Source organism: Tyto alba, unplaced genomic scaffold (assembly GCF_018691265.1).
Source record: "Tyto alba isolate M040663 unplaced genomic scaffold, T.alba_DEE_v4.0 Super-Scaffold_40, whole genome shotgun sequence".
In the NCBI taxonomy this organism is placed as follows: Eukaryota; Metazoa; Chordata; class Aves; order Strigiformes; family Tytonidae; genus Tyto; species Tyto alba.
In genome coordinates this window covers 21,082,479-21,106,171 of record NW_024881316.1, presented here as the reverse complement: position 1 = coordinate 21,106,171, position 23,693 = coordinate 21,082,479, and the positions used below count along the sequence as shown (strand labels likewise).

At 34.0% G+C, this 23,693-nt stretch overlaps 1 protein-coding gene across 1 annotated transcript in view; it reads right to left on the bottom strand.

The window, feature by feature from the left end:
* EYS (eyes shut homolog) overlaps window positions 1–23,693 on the bottom strand; it is a 1,055,438-nt gene that overhangs the window by 810,845 nt on the left and 220,900 nt on the right. The window contains exons 9-11 of the mRNA XM_033002767.2: window positions 17,314–17,418; window positions 16,915–17,054; window positions 8,950–9,116 (exon numbers count right to left, since the gene is read on the bottom strand). Coding sequence (XP_032858658.1) covers window positions 8,950–9,116; window positions 16,915–17,054; window positions 17,314–17,418 — 412 coding nt within the window. The remainder of the gene's footprint in view (window positions 1–8,949; window positions 9,117–16,914; window positions 17,055–17,313; window positions 17,419–23,693) is intronic.

The following is a 23,693-nucleotide window of genomic DNA, read 5'->3' as shown; positions in this document are numbered from 1 at the left end:
AGAGATAATGTTTGTTGTTACGTGGAACTCTACAGTGGACTGAGTTGGTTTAGTATTTTTCTTAGCATTAAAAGACTTTTAATCTACGGAAAAGACAGGTATTATTGGAAAATCAAATGGTCAATTCTTTCAATGGAAAAGTTATCAAGTGATTGAGCCACAATTATTATTTTTTATGTGTATATAAGCAAATATCAGCAGCTTTCATTTCCATGGGTTTTTGAAGGAAGGTCCAGGCTTCCCAGTCAGACTTTTGTTAACTTTTTGTCTTCTTGATCCCCAGGAAATTTTTTCATAATACTGGAGGCTTGGTTTTGTGATCCCCTGTGTGTCTCAAAGTACATCTGTATAACCATTTTAGATCAGATGAGGAGAAAACTTTTATGATTAATTCCCTGACTGTTCCACATTGCATAGTTTTGTATCACATTGCAGAGCAGTATCAGAGCATGTAAAATTGATTTATTTCAGTTGAAACTAAATCAGTATTTGTGCTCTTTGGACCACAGCTAATGCACGCCAACTGCTAATGAGCTTTTAGTCCATGGACCAAAATAAAGCTTTCTTGACGGAATCCCTCCATATCTTGTATAGTGTGGTTATGAGTTTTTCAGCACCACCATTTTTGCTTTACAGATCCATTGCTACTGCACTGCAGTACCTACTCAAGTAGGTGTAGCTACTGTATTATCTCTTCCAATGTCAGTTACTCCTCAGCAAAGGAGAAATCTTCCCCTCTTCCCAGCTGATTCTGTTTCTCACTTTTTAAATGAATTAAGTTCACACAAATCATCTCATACAGTTGATTTACAGATAAATGTAAATGTTATTTTACCTCAAATTTCATTATGCATAAATATGCAAAGCATGTGGACTTTCAGTTACCTTTATCTGCACAGTTTCTGAATCCACCAACATAAAACTTCAGTATGAAACAGCACACTTAAACATGCAAATTTTTCTGGTGCAGTTAATCACTTTATTTCCTTGGTTAACTATTATGTATTCAAAATATATATATATATTTTTTACATTAATGATTAGCGCATGCATTGTGAAAATGCAACTATTCAATCATTCTTTGAAAATGTGTTTTTTAACATTAATATAATATAGAATATTTAACTGACAGCCCTTCTTAGCAAAAAAGAGAATAAAGAGAAGGAATTTTCTACCATTTCCTTACTATTACTAGTTGTGTAGCATATCTTTAGAGACCACAGTAGAACTACTCAGAAATAGATGTAAAGGAGAATCTTCTAGTTTCAGTTTCATGATTCTGATTCTTTAAGACAAGCAATGATGTTATGAGTATCATATTTTTCAGTGCTTCAGTGTCTAAGGAAATCTACAACAACTAAGAATGGAATGTCCTTTGTTTTTCTGGGTGAAATTATAACTGGTTGTCTTTCAATTTAATATGTCTCATCTCTCAAAACATACAGAATCATAGAATACCAGGCTGGAAGGTGTGGAGTGGCTGGAAGAAAATAGGCATATTATGAGTGATCCAGACTGAGGGGCCTCACAACTGCAGCTGTTGTGAAGGACATATGCAAGGTTGAAAGAAATAAGGAAGTTGGGGTTTTGAGAAACTGCCTATGTTGCAAAGAGGTAAGGAGGTTGGAATGTAAAAAACAAGATAAAAAGATGTAGAAACAGAATGTAGGTAAGGCAGAGCAAGGTGCGTGGACACCACACCGAGACCAATCATAAGAAGGCAAAAGGTGCATGAACAAGCAGCTTTAACCTATTAGCAACCAAATCGTAATGCATGCGCTTTGTGCTAGTGTATAAATTGCTGTGTATCCTTTAATAAAGTGGCATTAACTTGATCACATTGATGGTGTATGTTGTGTCTGAGACTTCCGCGTCAAGAAGGGACCTCAAGGATCACCTAGTCCAATCTTTCTTGGAAAAAACATGGTCTAGACAAGATGGCCCAGCACCCTGTCCAGATAAACCTTAAAAGTTTCCAGTGTTGGGGAATCCACCACTTCCCTGGGGAGATTATTCCAATATCTGATTGCTCTTATTGTGAAAAATTTTCCTCTTGTGTCCAGTTGAAATCTCCCCAGGATTAACTTGTACACATTACCCCTTACATTTTCCATATGACTGCTTGTAAAAAGGGAGTCTCCATCTTCTTTTCAGCTACCCTTTAAGTCTCCCTTAAGTCTTCTCTTTTCAAGGGTGAACAAATACAGTTCTCTCTGGCTTTCCTCATCTGTCAGGCTTCCTAGTACTTTGATCATCAAATTAAGATATAATTAAGTTATTAAGATAAATTAAGATCTCATATTTTTAGACTCTTCATTTCATATTATTGCTCAGGAAAAATGAAACAAAATCATGAGGATTTCTCTTATCGTTTAAGTGTGAAAAGTTTGCTTGGTTTAGCTATTAAGTTACTGCTTATCCTGAATATACAAAAGCTGTTGTAGGGTTTTTTATTTCAGTGTAAACATGATTAGAAAAGAACTTTAAAACTGGATCTTTGTGTTTTGTGAAACAAAGTGGCTGATTTACTCACTCAAGTCCAAATGTGTGGCAGTGGTCCAAACCAATGTAAAACTACAAAATAATGCTGTAGAAAGAGACTTTGTCCTGTTAGTGCTTGCCAGATATATACATTAATGCAAACAGAAGTATTCTGGTACTTTTAATAAGAAGTTAATTTCTCACTCTGTGTTGAGGATGAAAACATCTAAGAATCATTCATTTATTGTTTCTAATCCCGACTGAGGTTTAGAGGTGTTAGGATCTAGAAGATCAATAAATTCCTTATAAACATAATTTATAATAACCTATATCAAATTGTGATGGCATATTTAGAATTAACTTCAGTACCTAACATCATATATGGAAAATCTACAAAGGAAGGCTAAAATATTTTTAAATTACTAAGTTAGTAATAGTCTTTATTTAAAATATGTACTTTATAATGTGACTATTTTTCAGTAAAAACTGGTCATCTTTATGCAGTAAAAGTCTTAACTACTCAGGTGCATTTTTTGTTAATTTAACAACATTAACATATAATAATTACCACTTACATTAATGCATTATTTATTCAACAGTACTATATTCAAAGCAGATATGGATTGCACTATGCATATTTCTTGATGTATAACAGTGTAAGTGAAGTTCTATGGGCTTTGGATATCAACATCTGAGTGCATTTATTTGTAGCTTTAACATTTTTATGGGATTCTAAATTATGTTTAATACATGTTATCATTTTATCTCTAGGTCAATCTATGAAATGTGTCTTGAGTACAGTTATTTTAAACACTGTACTGGTATAACACTGACATAGCTGAACTTCAAAATATCTTTTCCTGTCTGTTTTTGAAATAATATAAAGACCAATGATCTTTAAGTAATTAAGTCTTTTACACTTCTAGTAGGAAAAATACCATCACCACATTAGATTTTAATGAATATGACCTTGCATTAATACTTCAACAGCACTAAAATGCTGAACATGATATCAAAAGCTTTGAACCATGGATTTATTTGCAGTTTTCATTTGCTTTAAAGCTGAAATTCTTCAATAAATTAAAAAAAAGAATTTGTATACATACATACATACATACATACATACATATATATACATACATATATATATACATACATACATACATATATATATATATACATACATACATACATATATACATATATATATATATATAAAAAAATACCAGAATTTCTATTTGTGAGTGAATTGCTAGTTCAGGAAACATGATTTTTGCCCTTATCAGAGGGACACTCCAGCTGTGGTCTGACACATCAGTTCAGGGACTCAGTCTCACTGTGGCCTGAGCTGGGTTTCAACGATATAACCCCTGCTCCTAGGCCCAGTGACTGCTGCCTTCCCTGCTCAGGCTTCAGTTCTGGATATAGCCCCTCTGGAGGAGGAGATGACACACCTCTTAGCAAATATCGGGAGATGCTAATGACACTCCTGTGCTGGGTTTGTGTGATGGGGTTTTTGGTAGTGTGGGAGGGGGCTACAGCAGTGGTCCTGTCTGAGAAGCTTCTCAAAAGCTCCCCCAGCTCCAATTCAGACCCACCACTGGCCAGGGCCGAGACAATTAGTGATGGTGGCTGCACCTCTGCAATAATGTAATTAAGAAGGGGAACGTGGGAGGCGGTTGGGGGACTTGTGAGGAGGAATTACAAGAAGGACACCTATACAAACACTGAGGTCAATGGAAGGAAGGAGAAGGAAGTGGGGTCAGTGCGCTGCAGTAGAGCCCCCTGTATCCTGTGGTGAGATGGCAGGATTGCCCCCACTGCCACCCATGAAGGTCCATGTTGGAGCAGAGGCTAGCCCCTTCTTCCCAGAGGGGAACCATGTGGAGCAGGGGCAGAACGTGGGGAGTGCCCCCCCAGACACCCCTTGAAGAGGAAGGAGCAGCAGGACTGACTGTAGCCCCATTCCCTTTCCCCTGTGCTGCTGGTGGGGAGGAGGTAGAGAAATCATGAGCAAAGCTGAGCCTGGGAAGAAGGGCGGGTTGTGGAGGGGTGTTGTTTTAAGATGTGGTAAGGCTTCTTCTGACTGTCCCACTCTGTTGTTAGTGTTTGAATTAATGTGATATTCTTTTCTTCCCCTAAGGAGTCTATCTTTTGCCTGTAACCATAATGGGTGAGTCACACCTCCCTGTGCTTATCTTGATTCCTGAGCCATTTGCTTCATTTTCTTATTCCCATTCCTGAGGGGCAAGGGGTGAGTGAATGGCAATAGTGCTCAGTTGTCCTCTGAGTTCAAACCACCTCAGTCACCCCAACTACTATCTTAAGGAAGAATAAAATGTCAACCTTACAAACTGAGGGAACATTAAAAGGATGAGCATGGCACCAAAGAAAAGGTAACTATGAAGTAGTTTTTGTATTAACATTAATGGCAATAACAATAATTTCTTAGCTTTAAATATGTTCTCTTTTGTCCATAGCAAGATTTTGAGTGCAACAGATCCTAGGAGTAAAAACCAATACCTCAGTGCTTTTGCTGCAAATATGGATTTTAGTAGTGGGTACCAAACACAAGCCACAGTTAACTTGCTGTAGCTTGCTTTGCTCCCAAACATATCATGCAGATGACTGTATGCTGATACTTCACTGCCTAAATCTAGTTAACATTACACAATAATTTGATGTGCCTGTGAAATAAATGTTAAATGGAGATGCATATAAATCAGTCATGGAATTTAGTCTAAGAAGGAACATTTTATCTAAATACATATAGTTATGGCATATCTGCAATGTGTACCAACCAATATTCAGTAGGATATAACTTTTTATCACTGAAGGTCTAGAACAGCAAGTGTGCAGGTAAGCAAGTTGGTACTTGTCAGTCCAGGAAGGGCAGCTGTCACAATGTCACCACAGACTGCCTGCACTAAAGAGATGTAGTACGACTTGTACCATGCGTAAATAACTGTGTATGAATCTTTAAAATAACAAAAAAAAAAACAAAGACCAGAGTGAAGATATGGTTATGCTGATCTGCTCTAGGAGATGATACAGCTATTTCCTTGAGACAGAAAGCACATAGGACCACTGAAGTTTGACATTACCAAAGACTTCTAATATCTCCTTAGTTCATTTTTTAATAAATGTTTGTGGGTTTGTTTGTTTGTTTGTTTGTTTGTTTTGTTTTGTTTGTTTGTTTGTTTGTTTGTTTGGGGTTTTTTTGTGTGTTTTTTTTTGTTGTTGGTTTTGTTTTTTTTTCTTTTCTTTTTTTTTTTTTTTATTATAGTAGTCCAAGCAGATTAGCTACATTTACTGAGTATTAATTATTTTATTTTGTAATTGAAATATGAATTGCACACAGAGTCATAAATAGACTAAAATGTTATTTACTTTCACTTGGGCTTTTTGTAAACATCTGTATTCTCTGAAGAAATACTGTGGTATAACTTATTACAGAGATATTCCCTAAGAAATTGAAACACGTATTCACCTACCTTCTGGAGTTGTAGAAAAGTGAGGAAAAGTATTTTTCCTCTTTCTCTAGTGGAAGAAGTCTATTATTGTCACAGAAAACTGTGTGTATCATAGTACTAACTTTATATGGCACTGCCAACTAGGTCCTGTAGTCAAACTGCATATATAGTATAAGATGAATAAGCATGAAAAAGGAAAATTTGATATAAAAAAATAACTTAATCAAACAGCTTAATTTATCCAGCTGGCAGAAAATGGGAAAAGTCAAAGATGAATAAAGCTATAGAAGCTTTAAATTTTGTGATACTCAAAAGTTATCTAAATTGTGATTACTTTTCATAATCTTACTGGTATCATGCAAAGAAGTGTTTCATATTCTAAAGCATTGTATTTAACAATGTGTCACTAGGTAAGGCTGTACTCTTTCCTAGTGAGATTAATTCAAGATTAAATTATATATGCTGAAATGTATATACTGAATACTGAAAAATGAGTTGGCAATTCAAGCTTTACTCTACACCAAATCTAACTTCTTAATGGGAATTTTTCCTGCATAAAATCTCATGAAATTCTGACCTCAGAGCTATATCCATAGACCAAAATACAGTTTTTAAACATATTAGTTTACCATGACTTTTTATACAGTGGTAAATCCTACAATACAGCTTCTTCAAGTGTCTTAATCTACCAGCTCTCCGTCCTTCTTGCTGGGCTTTCCTGGGGCTACAGTAAGTGTAGAACTTCATCTGGATAGACTGGACTGAAGAAGGAGAAACAGGACAGGTAATGAAAACTACATTGAATTTTAAATTCTGTTTTTCCTCTCTGTTGCTCCCCTTCACTAAATAGACTACAGTAAAATATCTATTAGGACTTCTTTCAGTTAAGGTCTTGGTTGTCCAAAATGTAACACTAGCAAGGAATAAATTTGCAAGTGTGAAGAAATCAGAATAATAAACCCTGCCTTGGATTTTGAAACAGCAGGATCAACTCCTTGAACAGTCCTTTCATTTTAATTACTCTATGTGCTTCTCATTGAGCTATGTTAAATCAGTTATTCTCTGTCTTCTCCTACAGAGAACATAATGAAACAATAAAAGTTCTTTTGAAAGGAAAATTCAAATACTTTTTTGTGTAGCAACACTGTCTGTTTACTGAGCTAATGAATCTCTGTTTTTTATCTCAGGTATATGTGACCAAAGGTCAAGAGATTCTTTTGACACGTGGATGCAATTAGCCTATTGCATGGTATCTGCCAGATTCATCATATCGACAGCTACACCATCAACCCCTTGGCGGGATCAGTAATTCTTTGGAGAAGTCATCACTTTAAATACATGCTGATTAATTTATGTTATGATATCTCAAACAGCACAGACTCAGCTGGATGTACAATAATTAATTTTAAGTAATAAGAGGCTTTGTGTCAGTGTGATTGAGGCCACTTTAGTTGTATGAGAAGGATCACAAAACCAAAGGAACAAAACTCCTAAGACTTATTATTGTAATTATGTTGTTCTTATTACGTAACCTTACTGAGCATTATACTATATCATAGTTTTAATGTCCCCCTCCTTCACCCAGCGCAATTCCCCATCCTGAACTCAAAGGAAATTCTCTGCATGTATTAAATATAAACTTATGTGACAATACTGTCTGAAGCAGTAATTTTAAAATGGGAGTAGAAACAGAATATGCCATGGTAAGGAGATAGAAAGTTAGAAAAATTACACACAGCTGAATAATTATTTCCAGTCTGGAAAAACCCAACAGTTTGTGGAACATGGGAGCTTAAAAGACGGGTATGTTCTTGAAGCTAGGCTGGATACTTTCCATGCTTTCCTGGTCTTAGCATTACTATAACAAGCCAGCACTAGAACAGTACAATATGACCAAAGTTTAATAATTAGTTTAGAAGTTAATATTGTTACTAGGAGAAAATTCTAGATTTTTGCACTAATTTTCCTTAAATAAAAAACTAATACATAACATTTTGGTTTAGTTAATCAGTGAAGAAGATAAAAGTGATGTTTTGAATTACCGTAATAGCTTTAAAAATGGATCTCAATAGGACTGTTAATGGCATCTAATTTTCCATATATTCTGCTGACAGTTTTCTTATGCCTTCATGAAACTACTTTGCATCAAATGCAGTTCTTGGTAACTGCCTTATCAAAAATTATACACATTTTAGGATAGAAATCCAAATTGAAAGAGTCTTTCAGAAAAGTTTTGTGACTACAGTAGTTATCTTCAGCATTTACTCTCTTTCCTATTCTTTTGATTTTAATGGTGCTTTGGAAAGGGGAAATGACAGTTGCTTTGTTGTCTGACAATAACTCACTCTTGGGAAATACCATTGTTGTTAAGGAAGGAATAGTTCAGTTCTCTTAAAAAATGCTTCACTGTCTCTGAGAAACAACAATCCTTTTTTGACAGAGAAAGTATTATACAGTAAACACTATGTACATTGTCTTTGCAAAATAGCCAATTGTGTTTCTGTGGGGTCAGGATCTCTGATAACAAAACTGTCCACCGACACATCCAGGATCGAGATCTTAATGGTATGTTTTCTTGTTCCTTAAATAAACAGACTCATCTGTCAATTTGTCTTTCAAAGACTAAAGAAGTAAGAATTCGGTGTTTTCTCTCAGCAACCTGAGTCTGGATTAGCAAGCTAAATTCAAATGTACTTGTTTTACCAGAACTCTTCTTATCTACTTATTTCTCAGTAAATTTGTAAGGTAAAAATGTTTTTGTTCTTCTATCATAATTCTTTTCCTCATACATACAGGAAAACCACAGATTTATCAATCAAATAAAATGTCAAAATATAGTCCAGTAATTTGGCATTAGTATATATGGCATTTTATAATCTGATAAAAATATTACTTTATTAGTAATTCCCTTAGTAAATCTTGCTGAAAGGAAAAATATCTTCATACAGCATAAACTTCTTTATAATGACTTGTATGGAAAGCATCATGTTAGTACCTGTATTTATGAATTCCATCTTCACATGTGGCTCCATGTTGACACTGGTTTGCCTCACAGTCATTAATACCCTCCAAGCATGCTTGTCCTGTCCATCCAAGAGCACAGACACAGTGAGATCTCTGTTTTTCTTCATCGTAGAAGCAGCTACCTCCATTTGCACATATCTGAAGATGAGAAGTACAAATACATAAAGAGGTTTTTCTATACATGTTGCCTTCTTCCCCCAGAGTTCAACTGAATAAGTCGTTGGTAATAAATATGGTTATTTATGTTGTAATATTACAAAAGATAGATCTCCAAGAACTCAGAATACTGATTGCAATTAAATCAATATATCAATTAATTGTTTAGTTGGAAAGAGGCATTTATGATTCAATTTAACAGTGCCATTTTCATAACTGGCCTTAAAATGCTTGTTTTAGGAGGGATGATAGTGAACTAGACTGTTATTTATCCATTGAAAGAGTAGAACATCTTTATTGTGCTTAAAATCTACATATAATTTAATTGAATTTGTGGCTATCAGGAAAAAAAGACTGAAAAATTTTTAAATTTGAATCATAATTTTGATTCACAACCTATCCTTGAATCTTTTTAATTTCATTATAAATATATATATTACATCTATGCTCTGGGCAGACCAGAAACTTCTTTCTTTTCAAACTGCAGATATTGAAAAATTAATAAACCTAGACTGGAACAGCATGTTTTCTTTTAGATTTTATTTTATAATATTACTTACTAAACCAGTATTTCCTGTATTTGAAAATTACAGAAAGTTCTAGGTCAGAATGAGAGTGCCTTTCTTCTTTTTATTCTTAAGGTTCCATTTAATTTCCACAGAAATTTTACCAGTGTAAAAACAGATAACCACATTTTAATTTCAAAGCAGTTAAGAGTCTTCCTTCTAATCAGTTTGTTTCTAAAGAAAATGGTGCCTAAAAGATGAGCTAATGCACTAGTACTTCAATTTGATTGACTCTGAATCTCTTTATAATTCAATTAAGGTTTGTAATAACAGTTCTTGGCAGAAAGCCTCTAATATTCATTTATCTTTGATTAAGTTTTAAATTGACCTTAAAATTAAGAGGTTTTTACTATGCTATCAGTACTGAATTTTAGACTTAACTTGGTATCTTTTTTCAATAGGACAACTTCTTGAAGAAAAGCATGGCTCAACATAAATGCCAAGAAAACTCCTGTGTGTATAGTTTTGGTGATATTTTTTCTTTTTAATGTGTCTTCTCACTTTTTTGTTAAAACATTTCTGCAGGATGTCCTGAGGCTTACTATTTTGTCAAAGTTCAAATAGGTCAAATGAACTTACACGCAAGAAAACCATCTAGAAAAAAACTTAGACAATTAAGACAAAATTTATATTTCAATATTGTAATGATATTATATTCATTATATTCTTATGTTGTTTTGACATTTTATACTGTGAAGAGGAGTGTTACCCTTTAATATGTTGGTGCAATCTAAAGAAGCTTTGAATTAAAATTAAAGGTATGGAAGATATTTTCAACAACAAATCTAGTTAGCAGTTTTCTTTATCAGATAGATTTTTATCTCTGCAATAAAATTAATTCCCTATCAGTTTAAATATTGAAAACTCTGAGTTAGAATAATTAAGGATTTTATAAGAAATTAAGGCTAAATACAGTTATAAATCTATTATTAAAATCAAACTAAATACCTCTGAATTGTGGTTTTCTAAACTTCAAACCGTTGTAGTTTTCTAAAGTTACTACAAAGATTTGTTTGTTGCTTTTTTTTTTGATACAATAAATACTTTTAAATTAAAATAAATACACAAATGGATTTCTGGAAAAAGCAGCATCCTCCCATCAATCAGCTTTTTCTTTTTCCCATAGTAAATCTTACTCAAAGTTAGGATTAAACACAAACCTTATCATTTAACAGACCGTAAACAAGGGCTCTTCTGGTCAGTCTGATCATCACAATTCTGTCTACAAGTACTTTAAAACAAATCTGCTTTATAACTTAGTCTTGATAAAAATGTAAGAAGCACTTCCTTCTAATATCAACCAGGAAATTTATTACAGCAAGGAAAGATAATTAGTCCCTAGATGATTACATTTTATTCTTCTCCTTTCTTCACTCTGCAGTAATTGGGGGAAGTAACCCTACTATATGGCTGTCTCTTCTCTGTGTATAATATATTGTCCACTGCTCAAGATAAGACACTGAACTAGAAGAATATCAGTGTAATAATTATTTCCTAACACTTATTCAATCTTACTTTTCCTGGAATTCTCTATGGTTTGAATGAAACTGTACTTTATTTTTATAAAGATACATCTATACACACACACACACATTTTTTTTTCCCCAGGTATATCATTTTACTACAGTCTTCAGACTTTATTACTGAAAAATCAATTCTACCTGAATATCAAAAATTTTCCACAAATATAATTTCAGTTAATCTGCCCTATATTCTTTCCTGAACTAGTGGTGCATTTAGCACGTAGATAAACTTTTTTTTTTTTTTCTCCTTAAAACAAAACAAAACAAAAAAAATCCCTCCTCAAAAGAAAAATATCAGAATTTCAAGAAATATTTGCTGAAATGTCCAGAAGAAATTATGACAACAAAAAATGGAAAAGTATGATTAATATGAAAGAAGCACTCTGCTTAATTTAACTTCTTGTAGATTTGATTTTTACCTACACTGCAGATGCTATTGAATTATTCCTTGTGGAGCAAATGTTTAAAATCCCTAGATTTCCTGCAAGCAAAACCTGATGCCTTTCTAGGACTCTAGAATATAAGCTAGTTCTCCTAATTTATACAGACTCAGTTCCACAATGTTTCCTTTTATGCAATTTTGCTACTCTAGCTCCTGACAATTAATCATTATTTTTCCAATCCATAAGTATTATTAAAGCAGTTTCTAGGAAGTGAACTTTGTAGAGAACAATATAGAAAATATATTTCTACAGTTGGCTATGTTGCTTACCATCTAAAATATGACCTGCAATGCCTACTAACACTAGTAATTGAAGAGTCAGTGATTTTTTTATTCTGGAGATTAATTTCACATAAAAATCCTGAAGTTCACAGATGTTATTTGTTCTTTGCACATGTACACACTAAATTCTATCCTACTTTTCCAGAGAACTTCTCCAAACTGGTGTCAGATTCAGTTTTATTATGTGTAATTTATTCTACTATTTAGAAAGAAAATACTGAATGGAACTGGGTGCAAGTCAGGTCCTTGACAAATAACTTATTTCCCTTTGACACTTGTCCAGGAAACAACTGCTAGTATAACTGATTATAAATATCTTATCTGTTTTACACCAAGCTGGAGCAGGTGTGTTGTTTCACTAGCTTACTTGTGAGATTAATACATGAGAATCTGATCTATTTCAAACTTGTAAAAGGTTTTTACTTTTGACGCTTATTATCATAGAGAGAAAATAAATTGGCTTGAAATTATTCACTTCTGGCGATTTTTGGTTAACTACACCTCCCCTTGCCTTTTTTTCTTTTTTTTTTTTTTTTCTTTTTCTTTTTCACAAATAATACTTTTCCCATAAAATTTAAATGGAATGATTATAATTAGTTTCCTTTAGATAAATAACAAAGGCTTTATTTCTGAATTCCTGAATATCTGTAATCATATGAGATGTAAAATAATGTCTGTCTTTTCCTACTTTTTCTGTCCTTACTATCCTGTTCAGGTTCTCAAAGCTAATCACCTAGCAATTCAAAGACAGCCTCCTACACATTTTCTTGTGAAGTTCCCCGGAGCAATCTTGTTTTAAATCATCTAAGTATTTTCTTTCTTGTTTGAATGTTGAAAAGTTTACCTTAAATCAAGAAGGCATAACTTGAAAAAAACATCAAGATTTGAGGCTCACAAGCCTCTTTATGCATAAATTTATTAAACTGTTTGACAAAAACACACACATAATTTTTTTCCATTATGGCATTCCAGAATCTGTTTTAAGCCAGCTATTTGTGCAGTATTTACAATATGTCAGAACTGCAAATTCAATCTCTAATCTGAAAGTCAATCATCACATCATGTCACATTCAGCACAAGCAACAGATTTGCTGAATAGGGAGTTATTTGCAGTTACAACAACCACATTAACCAGGAAAACCTTACTGAAAATATCCTAGCTTTCAGGTTCTTTTAGGTGTTTTTTCTTTCTTTCAATACATCAAGCTCAAAGAAAACATGATGAGCATCCATACTTTATTTATATCACTCTTCCGTGATTTATCTGACTTCCTTAGTTTTACAGATGAAGAAACTGTATAAACTTGCACATCAAGTAAGGATCAAAGCAAACGTGAAAGTGGCAGCTCCTCTAAACACTATGAGAAGATGATGACCTGCAGCCTGTGGGAGGTCTCACGTTGTTTCAGGTGATTGAACGTGAGGAGGCAGGGACTCTCTGGAGAGAAGAAGCATCCCCCACTGTCATAGTTCAGTGCTGGGAGGATTGCAACATGTGGGGCTGTCCCATGCTGGAGTAGCATGGGAAACACTGAATCCCATGAGCGGGACTCAAGTTGGACAAAAATTTTGGGGGACTGTCTCCTGTGAAAGGGAGAGCAACCTGGAGCAGGGGGAAAATGTCAGAAGTTCCTCCCTCCCCACCCCAAGATGGAAGAAGCAGCAGGACTGACCACACATCCCCATTCTCTGCCCCCTGCACTGTTGTGGGGAGGAGGTAGAGATGTCAGGAGCAAAGATGAGTCTGAGAAGAAGGGAGGGGTGGGGGAAAGGTGTTTGCAAGATGTGGTGATGCTTCTCACTGTCCTACTCTGTATGTTAAGTGTTGTTGTTAGTGTCTGTATTAAATTTATGTTCTTTTTTTTTTTTTCTTCCCCTAACAAGTCCGACTTTTGCCTGTGACTGTAATGGGTAAGTCACCCATCCCTGTCCTTATCTCACTTCCTGAGTCTTTTTGGCTTAATTTTTCTCCTTCTCAGAGCTCATGGAGAAGGGGAGAGTGACCGTCTGCGTGGTGCTCAGTTGCCTTCTGAGTTGAAACCATGACAAGTTGTTCCTAAGAAATCAATGACTTTTCAACTTCCCATGCTTTGCTAGTGTGCAGGTGCACAAGAATCTGGGAGGGAGCATAGTCAGAGTAATAGACCCAAACTGGCCGATGGAATATTCCATATCAGACATCATGGTCAGTATATAGATGAGAGTTGGCCAGGAAGTTGGGTGCTTTCTGTGCATTGATCAGTGGGAGCAATTGTATTGTGCATTACTCATTTGTATATTCTATTGTTATTATTATTAGTAGTAGTAGTATTTGTAGTAATAGTAGTAGTAATATCAATTATTAAATTATTTTTATCTCAACCTATGAGTCTCCTTACTTTTACCCCCCCATTTCTCTTCCTCATGCCCCAGGACAGGGGAGTGTGAGCAAGTGGCTGTGTGGTGTTGGGCTGCTGGCCTGGTTTAAATCACGACAGGAGGTGTTCAAGATGCCATTGGTTCAGTGTGATAGATAAACTCACCTAGGCTCCCTTTCCCATGAAAGGATGGACTAGATGGTCATTTGAAATCCCTTCCAACCTGGGCAGATCTGTGATTCTATGGCTCTATTATCTATGTCTAGTATGATTATTACCAGTGCTCTCACCAATTCTCTATTCACTACTGTTAAGAAAAATATTGGGGTTTGTAGCATACATCCTATATTTAAATAGGACAAGGATGTTTTCTTTATTTCTTTTGATGTCTCCCTGAGTAGATGAGAAAATAAATATATTATAATGTAAAGTGGCTAAATTTCATCTTTTTGGAAGTCACTAATTTAAAGATGACCAAATTTTTACTTATTTGGAGGTCTTTCATAATTCTAGGAACAGGGCAGGAAGGCTTTATCCTGGTTACAAAGTTAAGATCAGATTTTGAAATTTAAATGAAAATATCCCCTGCTTTAATATGTTCACATTTCTGTTTTTTTTGTTTGTTTTTTTTTTTTTTTAATATATATATATATATTTAATTTTAAATAAATTATAATTAAAATAGTATTAAAAACAACCTTAATGTTTCAACTGTAGTGCTGGAAATAGAAAAAAAAACCCAAACAATACATTATGATCATTATACATTTATATAGAGATAGAAGAGATCCAATGACTTAAATTTACTTTTTGCTTATTAAGAAAACATTAAAATAGTAGCATTCTTTTCAGTCTGTTGTGCTGAATTCACAGACATCAAGCAGTTCAGCATAACTAAGCTACCATTGTAAATGGAAAAGAAATTAAAATAAATGAAAAAATGCAAAAATATATACTTACTTTCCAGCCACAAGAAATAAATAAAGAATTAAATGGTGAATTATGTAATTTATTGAATATAAACCTTTCATTTCAAATTATTCCTTACACTACTTCAAAAAGTATTCAAATATTCATTTGTCTGAATGAGGCCTTTTTTTTTCCAATAAGCAAATGATACTGCTTTAATGATCTGTAGGTTAAGAAAAGAAGTAAAACCCAAACATGTCACTCCTTTATTTTAGTTTCCTTTCCCTTTCGCAATAGAAAATCTACTTATTCACATTGTGCCCAAATTAAGTGTCACATACAGTGAGTGTATATAGATATATACATATATATATAATGAAAGTTTTTTCCCACATGATGTTTATGATGGTCTATGAAATGTTTATATGAATAAATTAAATATGTCTGAGAGCTTTTAAGCAAATATTACAGTAAAATGTTTTAGTGGCTCCCATCAACATCCTTGGCACACCATCACTTCCCTTCCTAACTAGCCATAATGATTATTACATCATTAGGATGTTATGCCATGTACAATAAATTTTCACTCAGTATGACACTTTAAATCATAAAAATGTTAAAAATTACCAGATGCTGAACAATTTTGATATAAACCTTTGAGCCAGTATTTCAGTGTTACATTTAATATTCATTGGTGAATATGTACCCATGGACTTCAAGGTGACATAAATGTTGATTGCTTCTTTGTAAACACATTGCCTACTCTGCATAATATATTTTTATGGTGAATATATTTCAATAAAACAATTGATTAAGCCTTTGAAACACTGGTTACCATGTTTGAGTAGCTGTTTGAAAGGGCTGTATAGCATTGTGTACATAGCTTTAAAAATAGCTATTACAATAAAGAAGTGCAACAGTATTTTATTTTATGTCATATTGAAATCTCAGTAACTCAAGGGTCTGGGTCTGTAGTCCACCCTGATGTGAATGAATATTACCCAAACCAGTAATTTAATGGAAAAGGTCACTAAATTAAGTGAGAAGGATACAGCAAATACATTTCTTAAAGACATGTGGGTATATAACGGATTCTACTTTGGCCTAAGCATTGTCAGTATCTAACTTCAAGATCTCTAGAATACTTTGAATGTACAAAAATAAAATTTATTACTATATTCTGTGAACATTTAAGAGTAACTTGCAAGAAGAATTTTGATTTTTTTCTAGCTGCATTTTCAGATCTCATTGCAGCATAGTTAGTCTTGCTTTGTTTTTTGTTGTTGATTATAGTCTTTGTTTTTAATGGGAATTAAGCTTTTGTCATTCTTCCTGTGCCTTCTCTCTAGTAACTTTTAAACACTTCCAGAAAATTTCACCTTAAGTTCCTACAAGTTTCACAACGCAACAACAGCAAGTAGGGGACAGAAGGAGACATTAATGAGTAAAACTATAAAGAACAAGAAAAGCAAAGCTCAGACATTACATGTTTTTTTCAGACAATGACCAGACTAGTCAGATCATGCACTTTTGGATATGTATGTTACATAGGAAAGAGGAAGGTTAACATGAGAATATATCAAGAACAAGTACTGTGTTTAGGAAACTCATGGTAAATGAGGCTTCATCAGCTCACTGCTCTTAGAATAACTTGTTTGATTTCCCAGAAAACACTGGGGGGAATATATCAATTTATACTACCTCTGTGTTTCCAATACATGGTGATAAACACGAGTAATTAAATCCATGAGATTTATCCACACACAGTGCTCCTGGGGCACAGCTTATATTGTAGAATAGGCAGGCATCAATATCCAGTTCACATCTTTCACCTTCAAAACCTGCAAAGAAAATGTTTAATCACAGTATTCAGAATATTGATATTATGTCTGTTCAGAGTGTTAGCAGTTAACACCACTCTGCTAGAGTAATTTGGCAATTTTATTTCCTAAACAAAGTGAAAAAGTGGGATTCTTCATAAAAATGTTCATTGCATACATAGAGAGATATTGCTATTTTTATGTAGTTATTTCTTAAACTTAAGTATTTGGTTGACATTTTATTTGTTCTGTTTAGAAAATACAATTTCTAGTGACTCACCTATAGGGCAAGTGCACTTAAAATGATCTTCATAGTGAACACATGTTCCTCCATTTTCACATGATTTGGAATGACAGCTATCAATTTGCATCTCGCAGAATTCTCCTGGGGTTGAAAAAGAAGTCCTAAAAAGGTTAAGAATTAATATAATGTTCTTAATAAAACCCTTATGAAACGTATTACTAATATTCATAAAATAGTTATTGCTTTAAATAATCTTTCTGGAATATTGGTTAGAATTTAAAGACCTTGTGTAAGTTTCCAGACTCCTTTCTCTCCATTTATAATAGAAAAAAATGTCAGGGTCTTAAAATAAAAGGTTAGAACAAACTCTTTCAGCATTAAAAAACAATTTAGATGGGATCCAAATGGGGATATGGAACTGAAGAGGAATGATTTTCACTGGAAATAATCTGAAGTAGAGGTAATGCCTTTGAATTTTCTTCTTTTTACTGCTGCATGCTGATCTCTACTCAAGACTTTTGGTTCTATTATGTATATATTTCATTATGTTTTTCTAGGCTCCATTTGACTGGGAAAAAGCTAGTCCACATTTGTCTGAAGTAACCTTTATTGTCATTCCATTGAACAATTACTTGCTCATTTAGCTGAAGACTTTTTTTATAGCTCAGCATGAAGACATAACTGAATTTGTAACTGGAAAATTCTAAAAAATTGTACTGAACAGAAATATATCTCTGGCAATGTGGTAAGAGTCAACAAAGAAGACCATCAGCTTTGCCAGTAGTCTTGGAAACCCAGGAGAATTGACAAAAAAGAAAACACATTAAGGTTTTATCATTATTTTTGGTACTGAAAATATTATAATGAATTCTCTGTAAAAGTTCTTGAGATGTTTTTTTCTTGTTATTGGTGTGCTATTGTTCCTTTCTCCATGATTTTTTTTTTTTTTTAATTTACTATTTTTATAGCAGGAGTTCAGTTTTTTTTTTAATTTTATAAAAGATAAAGAATAGAGAAATGAGAAGTGAAACAATCTTTACTGCAGACAAAACTAGAAGGTGGAGGAGTTTTGAAAAGTTTCAGAGGAACACTTCAGAAAAGAAAACAAAAGCAGTTTACTGGTGTTTTTACAACCAACTTGCTTGTAATCAGTGTTACTTCACTCAGTGTTTTAAGTGGACAAAATGGAAGAGCTGTACAGGAGAAAAATATTTGAGAGAGAGGTACAAGAAATTGGGATAATTTCTTTAATCAAACCATATATTGTATGAAATGTTGTGTTGAAAGTTAGTATTCTATTTGAAATTCTTCATATGGGATAAAAAAATACTTCAAATAGTTCCTCTTTTGAACTAAAGCCAGAGACATCAGGAGAACATGAAATAATAGTATAGAACTTGGTAAGGAAATTACTACATCTCTGTTTCAGCAAAATATTTTTGCCAGTTCCATTCACTTTAGTCCATTACTAATATAAAACACTCAAGCTTCAAGAAACACATGCTATAACTTTTAATATGGTGGAGTGGAGTGTCAAACTAAGACCTGAAGACTGCTTTTTATGGACTTTTATAAATATGAACAGCAATATACATATTAAGGCCTTAATGCTGTGATTTGTTGGCCAGAAATCTCTATCTTGAGCCAACAGGTGCTGAACCACATGTATAATCACATATATTTACAGAGAGGTTGATCAGCATGTTATACAGACTTTTAATGTTTATTTTGGCCCTTTTCTCCTCAGCTAAAAATAGCCCATATATCATTTTTTCAGTAACCAAGACTATATTTTCCTGTAAGTTATAAAGCTTACTGAGTTAGAAATATTTTTAAAGGATATTATTTCTGTAAAATTTTAAAAATAGAGAAAATAGGAAATTAGATACCTCTTGCTGCTTATTATTATAACATAAAATGTAGTATTACATAGACAACTACAGACAACTTGACCTTAAATTTACAAGACTCTCATTTGCTCACTTTGTACTGACACTGGTGGTAACTATATGTATGTGTATCTCTGGGGAGATACCATTGTGATTAATAGTTTTAGAAAGCCATGCTATAAGCCAGGATGAGAGTTATAAAATGTAACTCTGTGTAATATTGGTTGGTAAAAAGACATGTTAAAAAAATAAATATATATTTTAATTGGAAATGTATTGAGGAAGTTGTTATCTCCTAGGAAATGTGTTTTGTTTTTTTTTTTCATTTTTTTCTTAATGAGATCTAGAAGGAAAAATTGGGAAAAAAAAAAAAAAAAAAAGCAAACCCTGGGAATAAATTTCAACTCAATGTGTATTTTGGATCAATTTTTTTAATATTTATTCAAGAGGGTGGAATTGTCTTGTCCAAGAAACACTTATGAATAAATATTAGTAAAATCAAACAGGCTTAAAGAATTATTTTGTTATCTGAAATTCTTATAATGGTTGTGTCTTTAAGTGAGCTTTACAACTTTTCCCTGCCACAATGAGGTCAGGAAAACATAGTAACTCCAAACTGTTATAAAATTATTAGAATCTGAATACTGCTGAGAAATGCATTATTTATGGTATTAAGATCTGATTAAGTGTTAAATGGATGTCAGGAGAGATCTCCACATTAATCCACTTAGCTTTTAATGCCTAATTATCACTTCATATTGAGTGAGGTCTGAATAATTGAGAAGTGCAATACTTAGAGAACTCAAACAAGATTTTTGTGCACAATTAAGCATGTTATTTTTCTAACAGGAATAAATTCAGCAAGTACAAGGAACAAAGAAAAAAATAAAGAAATTATACAACATAAGAGGGAGGGAAAATAATTTGATTAAAGAATTTACTGTTGTACCGCTTATTTTTAAAAATTACCTTCCTCATTTTTTCTTACAGTATGTGTTCTTACAAGGTGATTGTTTAATTATAAATTCTATGCCCAAGATATCAGTGAAATAAAGTGTGACCACAAATGGGCACAAACTGAGGTTACAAATGAACATCAGGAAACATTTTTTTTACTGCCAGTGTGAGCAAGCACTAGAACAGGTTGCCTAGATTTGAGGTGGAGTCTCCATCCTTTATATATTCAAAATTCATCTGGATGTGGTCCTGGGCAAGCTGCTCTAGAGACCCTGCTTGAACAAGAGGGTTGAACAAGATGACCTTCAGAGGTCCCTTTCCAGTCTCAATCATTCTGTGATTCTGTGATTCATAGAATTATAGAATATCTCAAGTCAAAAGGGATCCATAAGGGTCATCACATCCAATTCTCCACTCTTCACAGGACTACTTAAATTTAAACCATATGACTAAGAGCATTGTCCAAATGCTCCTTGAACTCTGACACACTTGGCGCTGTGACCACTTTCCTGAGGAGTCTGTTCCAGTGACTGACCACCCTCTGAGTGAAGAACATTTTTCTAATGTCCACTCTGAACTTCCTCTGACTCAGCTTCATTTCATTTCCTCATGTCCTATCACTGGTCACCAGAGAGAGATCAGGACCTTTCCCTTCAGTGCCCACTTTGAGGAAGTTGTAGACTGTGGTGAGGCCAACCCTCAGCCTTCTCTTCTACAAACTGAACAAACCAAATTACCTGGGCTGCTCCTTGTAAGTCTTGGCCTTAAGGACTTTCACTGTCTTGGTTGCCCTCCTCTGGACACACTAATAATTTGATGTCCTTCTTATATTGAGTACTCAAGATGGGGCCACACTAGTACAGCGTAGAGTGGGACAATTACCTCCCTTGATAAGCTAGCTATGCTGTGCTTGATGCATCCCAGGACACGGTTATCCCTTTTTGCTTCCAGGGCACACTGTTGACTCATATTCAACTTGCCATCAACACAACCCCCCAGATCTCTTTCTGTGGGACTGCTCTCCAGCCTCTTATCCCGCAGTTTGTATGTATATCCAGGATTACCCCATCCCAGGTGGAGAATCTGGCAATTCAATACACTTAAGTTCTTAAAGAGGCAGTTGGCATTTATGTTTTTCCAGTCAAGGACCTCACCACCTTACCATGACTTTTCAAAGATGATAGTGACCTCACAGTGATATTGGCCAGTTTCCTCAGCACCCTTTGGTATGTCTTCTCTGGTCCCATGGACCTATACATATCTCATGTACTTATGTGCTCCTAACAATATCTTCCACTACTGTGGGTAATGCTACATTCCCAGACTTTGTCTGCTACTAAGCTCAAAGAACTGGAAGGCACCTAAGCACACACACCTGTGAAAACTGAGGCATAAAAAACAATTTACTTTGCATTGTATCCACTGCCTCATTGAGGAGAGGGCTCTTACTTTCCTTGTCTATTCATTTGTTATCGATATATTTAGAGAAAACTTTCTTCTCCTCCCTGATTCTTCCTAGTTTCATCTCCAGATAAGCTTTAGCTTTTCTAACTCCATCCATGTACAATCAGGTAACAGCTCTATATTCCTCTCAAGCATTTCATCTCCACTTCCGTTTTCTGTGTACTATGGGATGAGACATTTAACTACATTAGCATACTAAACATGAAAGAATATACCTTGCTTCTCATCTGTGTTTGTTAGCTTGGAATCCATAATGCACAACAGCAACTACATAGCTCTGGGGTTGGTACCAGCCAGCTAAGAATCCGATAAACTAACATACTTATGCCTATACCTGATTATAAACTTACCCATGCATTTAAAGAAATAATAGCAAGTAACCAAATACAGGGGATAATCACCTAAGAACTCTAAAGGCACTAAAATATGACATTACTGAAGTGATGTTGGTAGCATGTGAGCAATCATTTAAATTTACTTTGGGACCAGAAGGAGAAAAGGTAGCAAATGTAATACAAATTCTTAAAGAAAACATGAGGCATTTTACTGTGTATCCCTATAATATAATACTGCCACTAGCAACAGGCCATAAACTTCCACTGAATTTACAAGGCCTTAGGTCTGAGGTTCATCAGGCTTGGTCTTTCTTTCCTGCAGTGATGTTTTACTTGGCTTATTTGTGACAGAAGCTTTTTCTTCTACTTTGCTTTAATGATTTATGTTTGTATGGAATAACTATAGTTTTATATAGATAGTAGTAACAAATAGTTATTCTATACAGGATGAGATTTACAACTGTAACGCAATGCTGTAAAGAAATACAGGGCTGGTACAGTAACAGAGTGCTCGAGAAGTGGAGACACATAATGTGACATGAGGAGCATGGGCATGGAATATTAAGAGTTGGGGCATAGGTTTGGCACTGGAGAACCCCATGGCTATAAACAGCTCACCAGTGGTATGTTAAAGAATGGAGACCTGGAGCTGGACAAAACTCGTCTTAAAAAACAAATAAATAGTATTTAATATACATAAGAACCACCATAAAAAGTAAATCCAGATACAAAATAGAACTGCAGCTCAATGAAGAAAAAGTGTAAAAGCATTTTAGCAGACATATAGAAATAATTCTAAGTGAATCCTAGAGAGATCCTGTAACACTGCTCCCAACACCACCACTATGAAATCACTGAACTTAAGACCCAAAAGAGAAAGGAAAAAGATGAGTATAATGTCACGAAAAGGGGAAGAAATTAAAAAATGTGTGAGTCCAATTTTAAACTGCATTTCTATTCATTTTCTGTAATGATTAGATATGGCCAAATAACGATTATTTTTTTAAATTTTCAGTTATATTACCAATAAATTATTGGCTTTACATGTACATAAGGTGTGCTTCTCACTTGTCCTTAGCCAAGTTTTTGAGCATAACAGAATCATCTAGAGATGTATGTACTAGTAAGTCTGACTTTACCAAATAACTTCCCGAAACTCTTTATAAATAATATAACTCACAGTTGCCTTCCATATTGCAGTATGAAAAGTCAGGACTTTCAGTAAGAGTGTTTAATTTTTAACTGACCCAAACATTTTAAGATCTAAAATAAAAATTTGCATTCCTTAGGACTTTAGCTTCACTTGTAGTTGCTAGAGGTATTTTTAGTTTTATGTGATCTGCTTTGGTCTATTTTTGCACTTCTGGTCTCAATTTAATATTATCACTTCTTTTGCAGAAACTATGTGAGTAACAACCAGTATGCTAATAAAGAGTACATAATCTACTCTAAGCATTTCCCATTCCCTATTTTATATAGCAACAATCTTATTAAAAAAAAAATATTACATGACCTAACACTTTTATTCAGTGAACAAGTACTAAGACTGCATAATTCTTTTTTTTTATTATTTTTTCTCTAAAGTGAAAGTAATTTTAGCAAGCTACAGCTTATGAGTAATTTTTCTTTTTTTTTTTTTTTTTTTTTCTGTTTTTTTATGTAGTTATGTTGTAACACCCATTTAGATTTAGTGCATATGTACATGCATGCACGTATGCAGACATACACACAGACCCATTACTTTTTGACCACTAAAATCAATAAGCTAGTA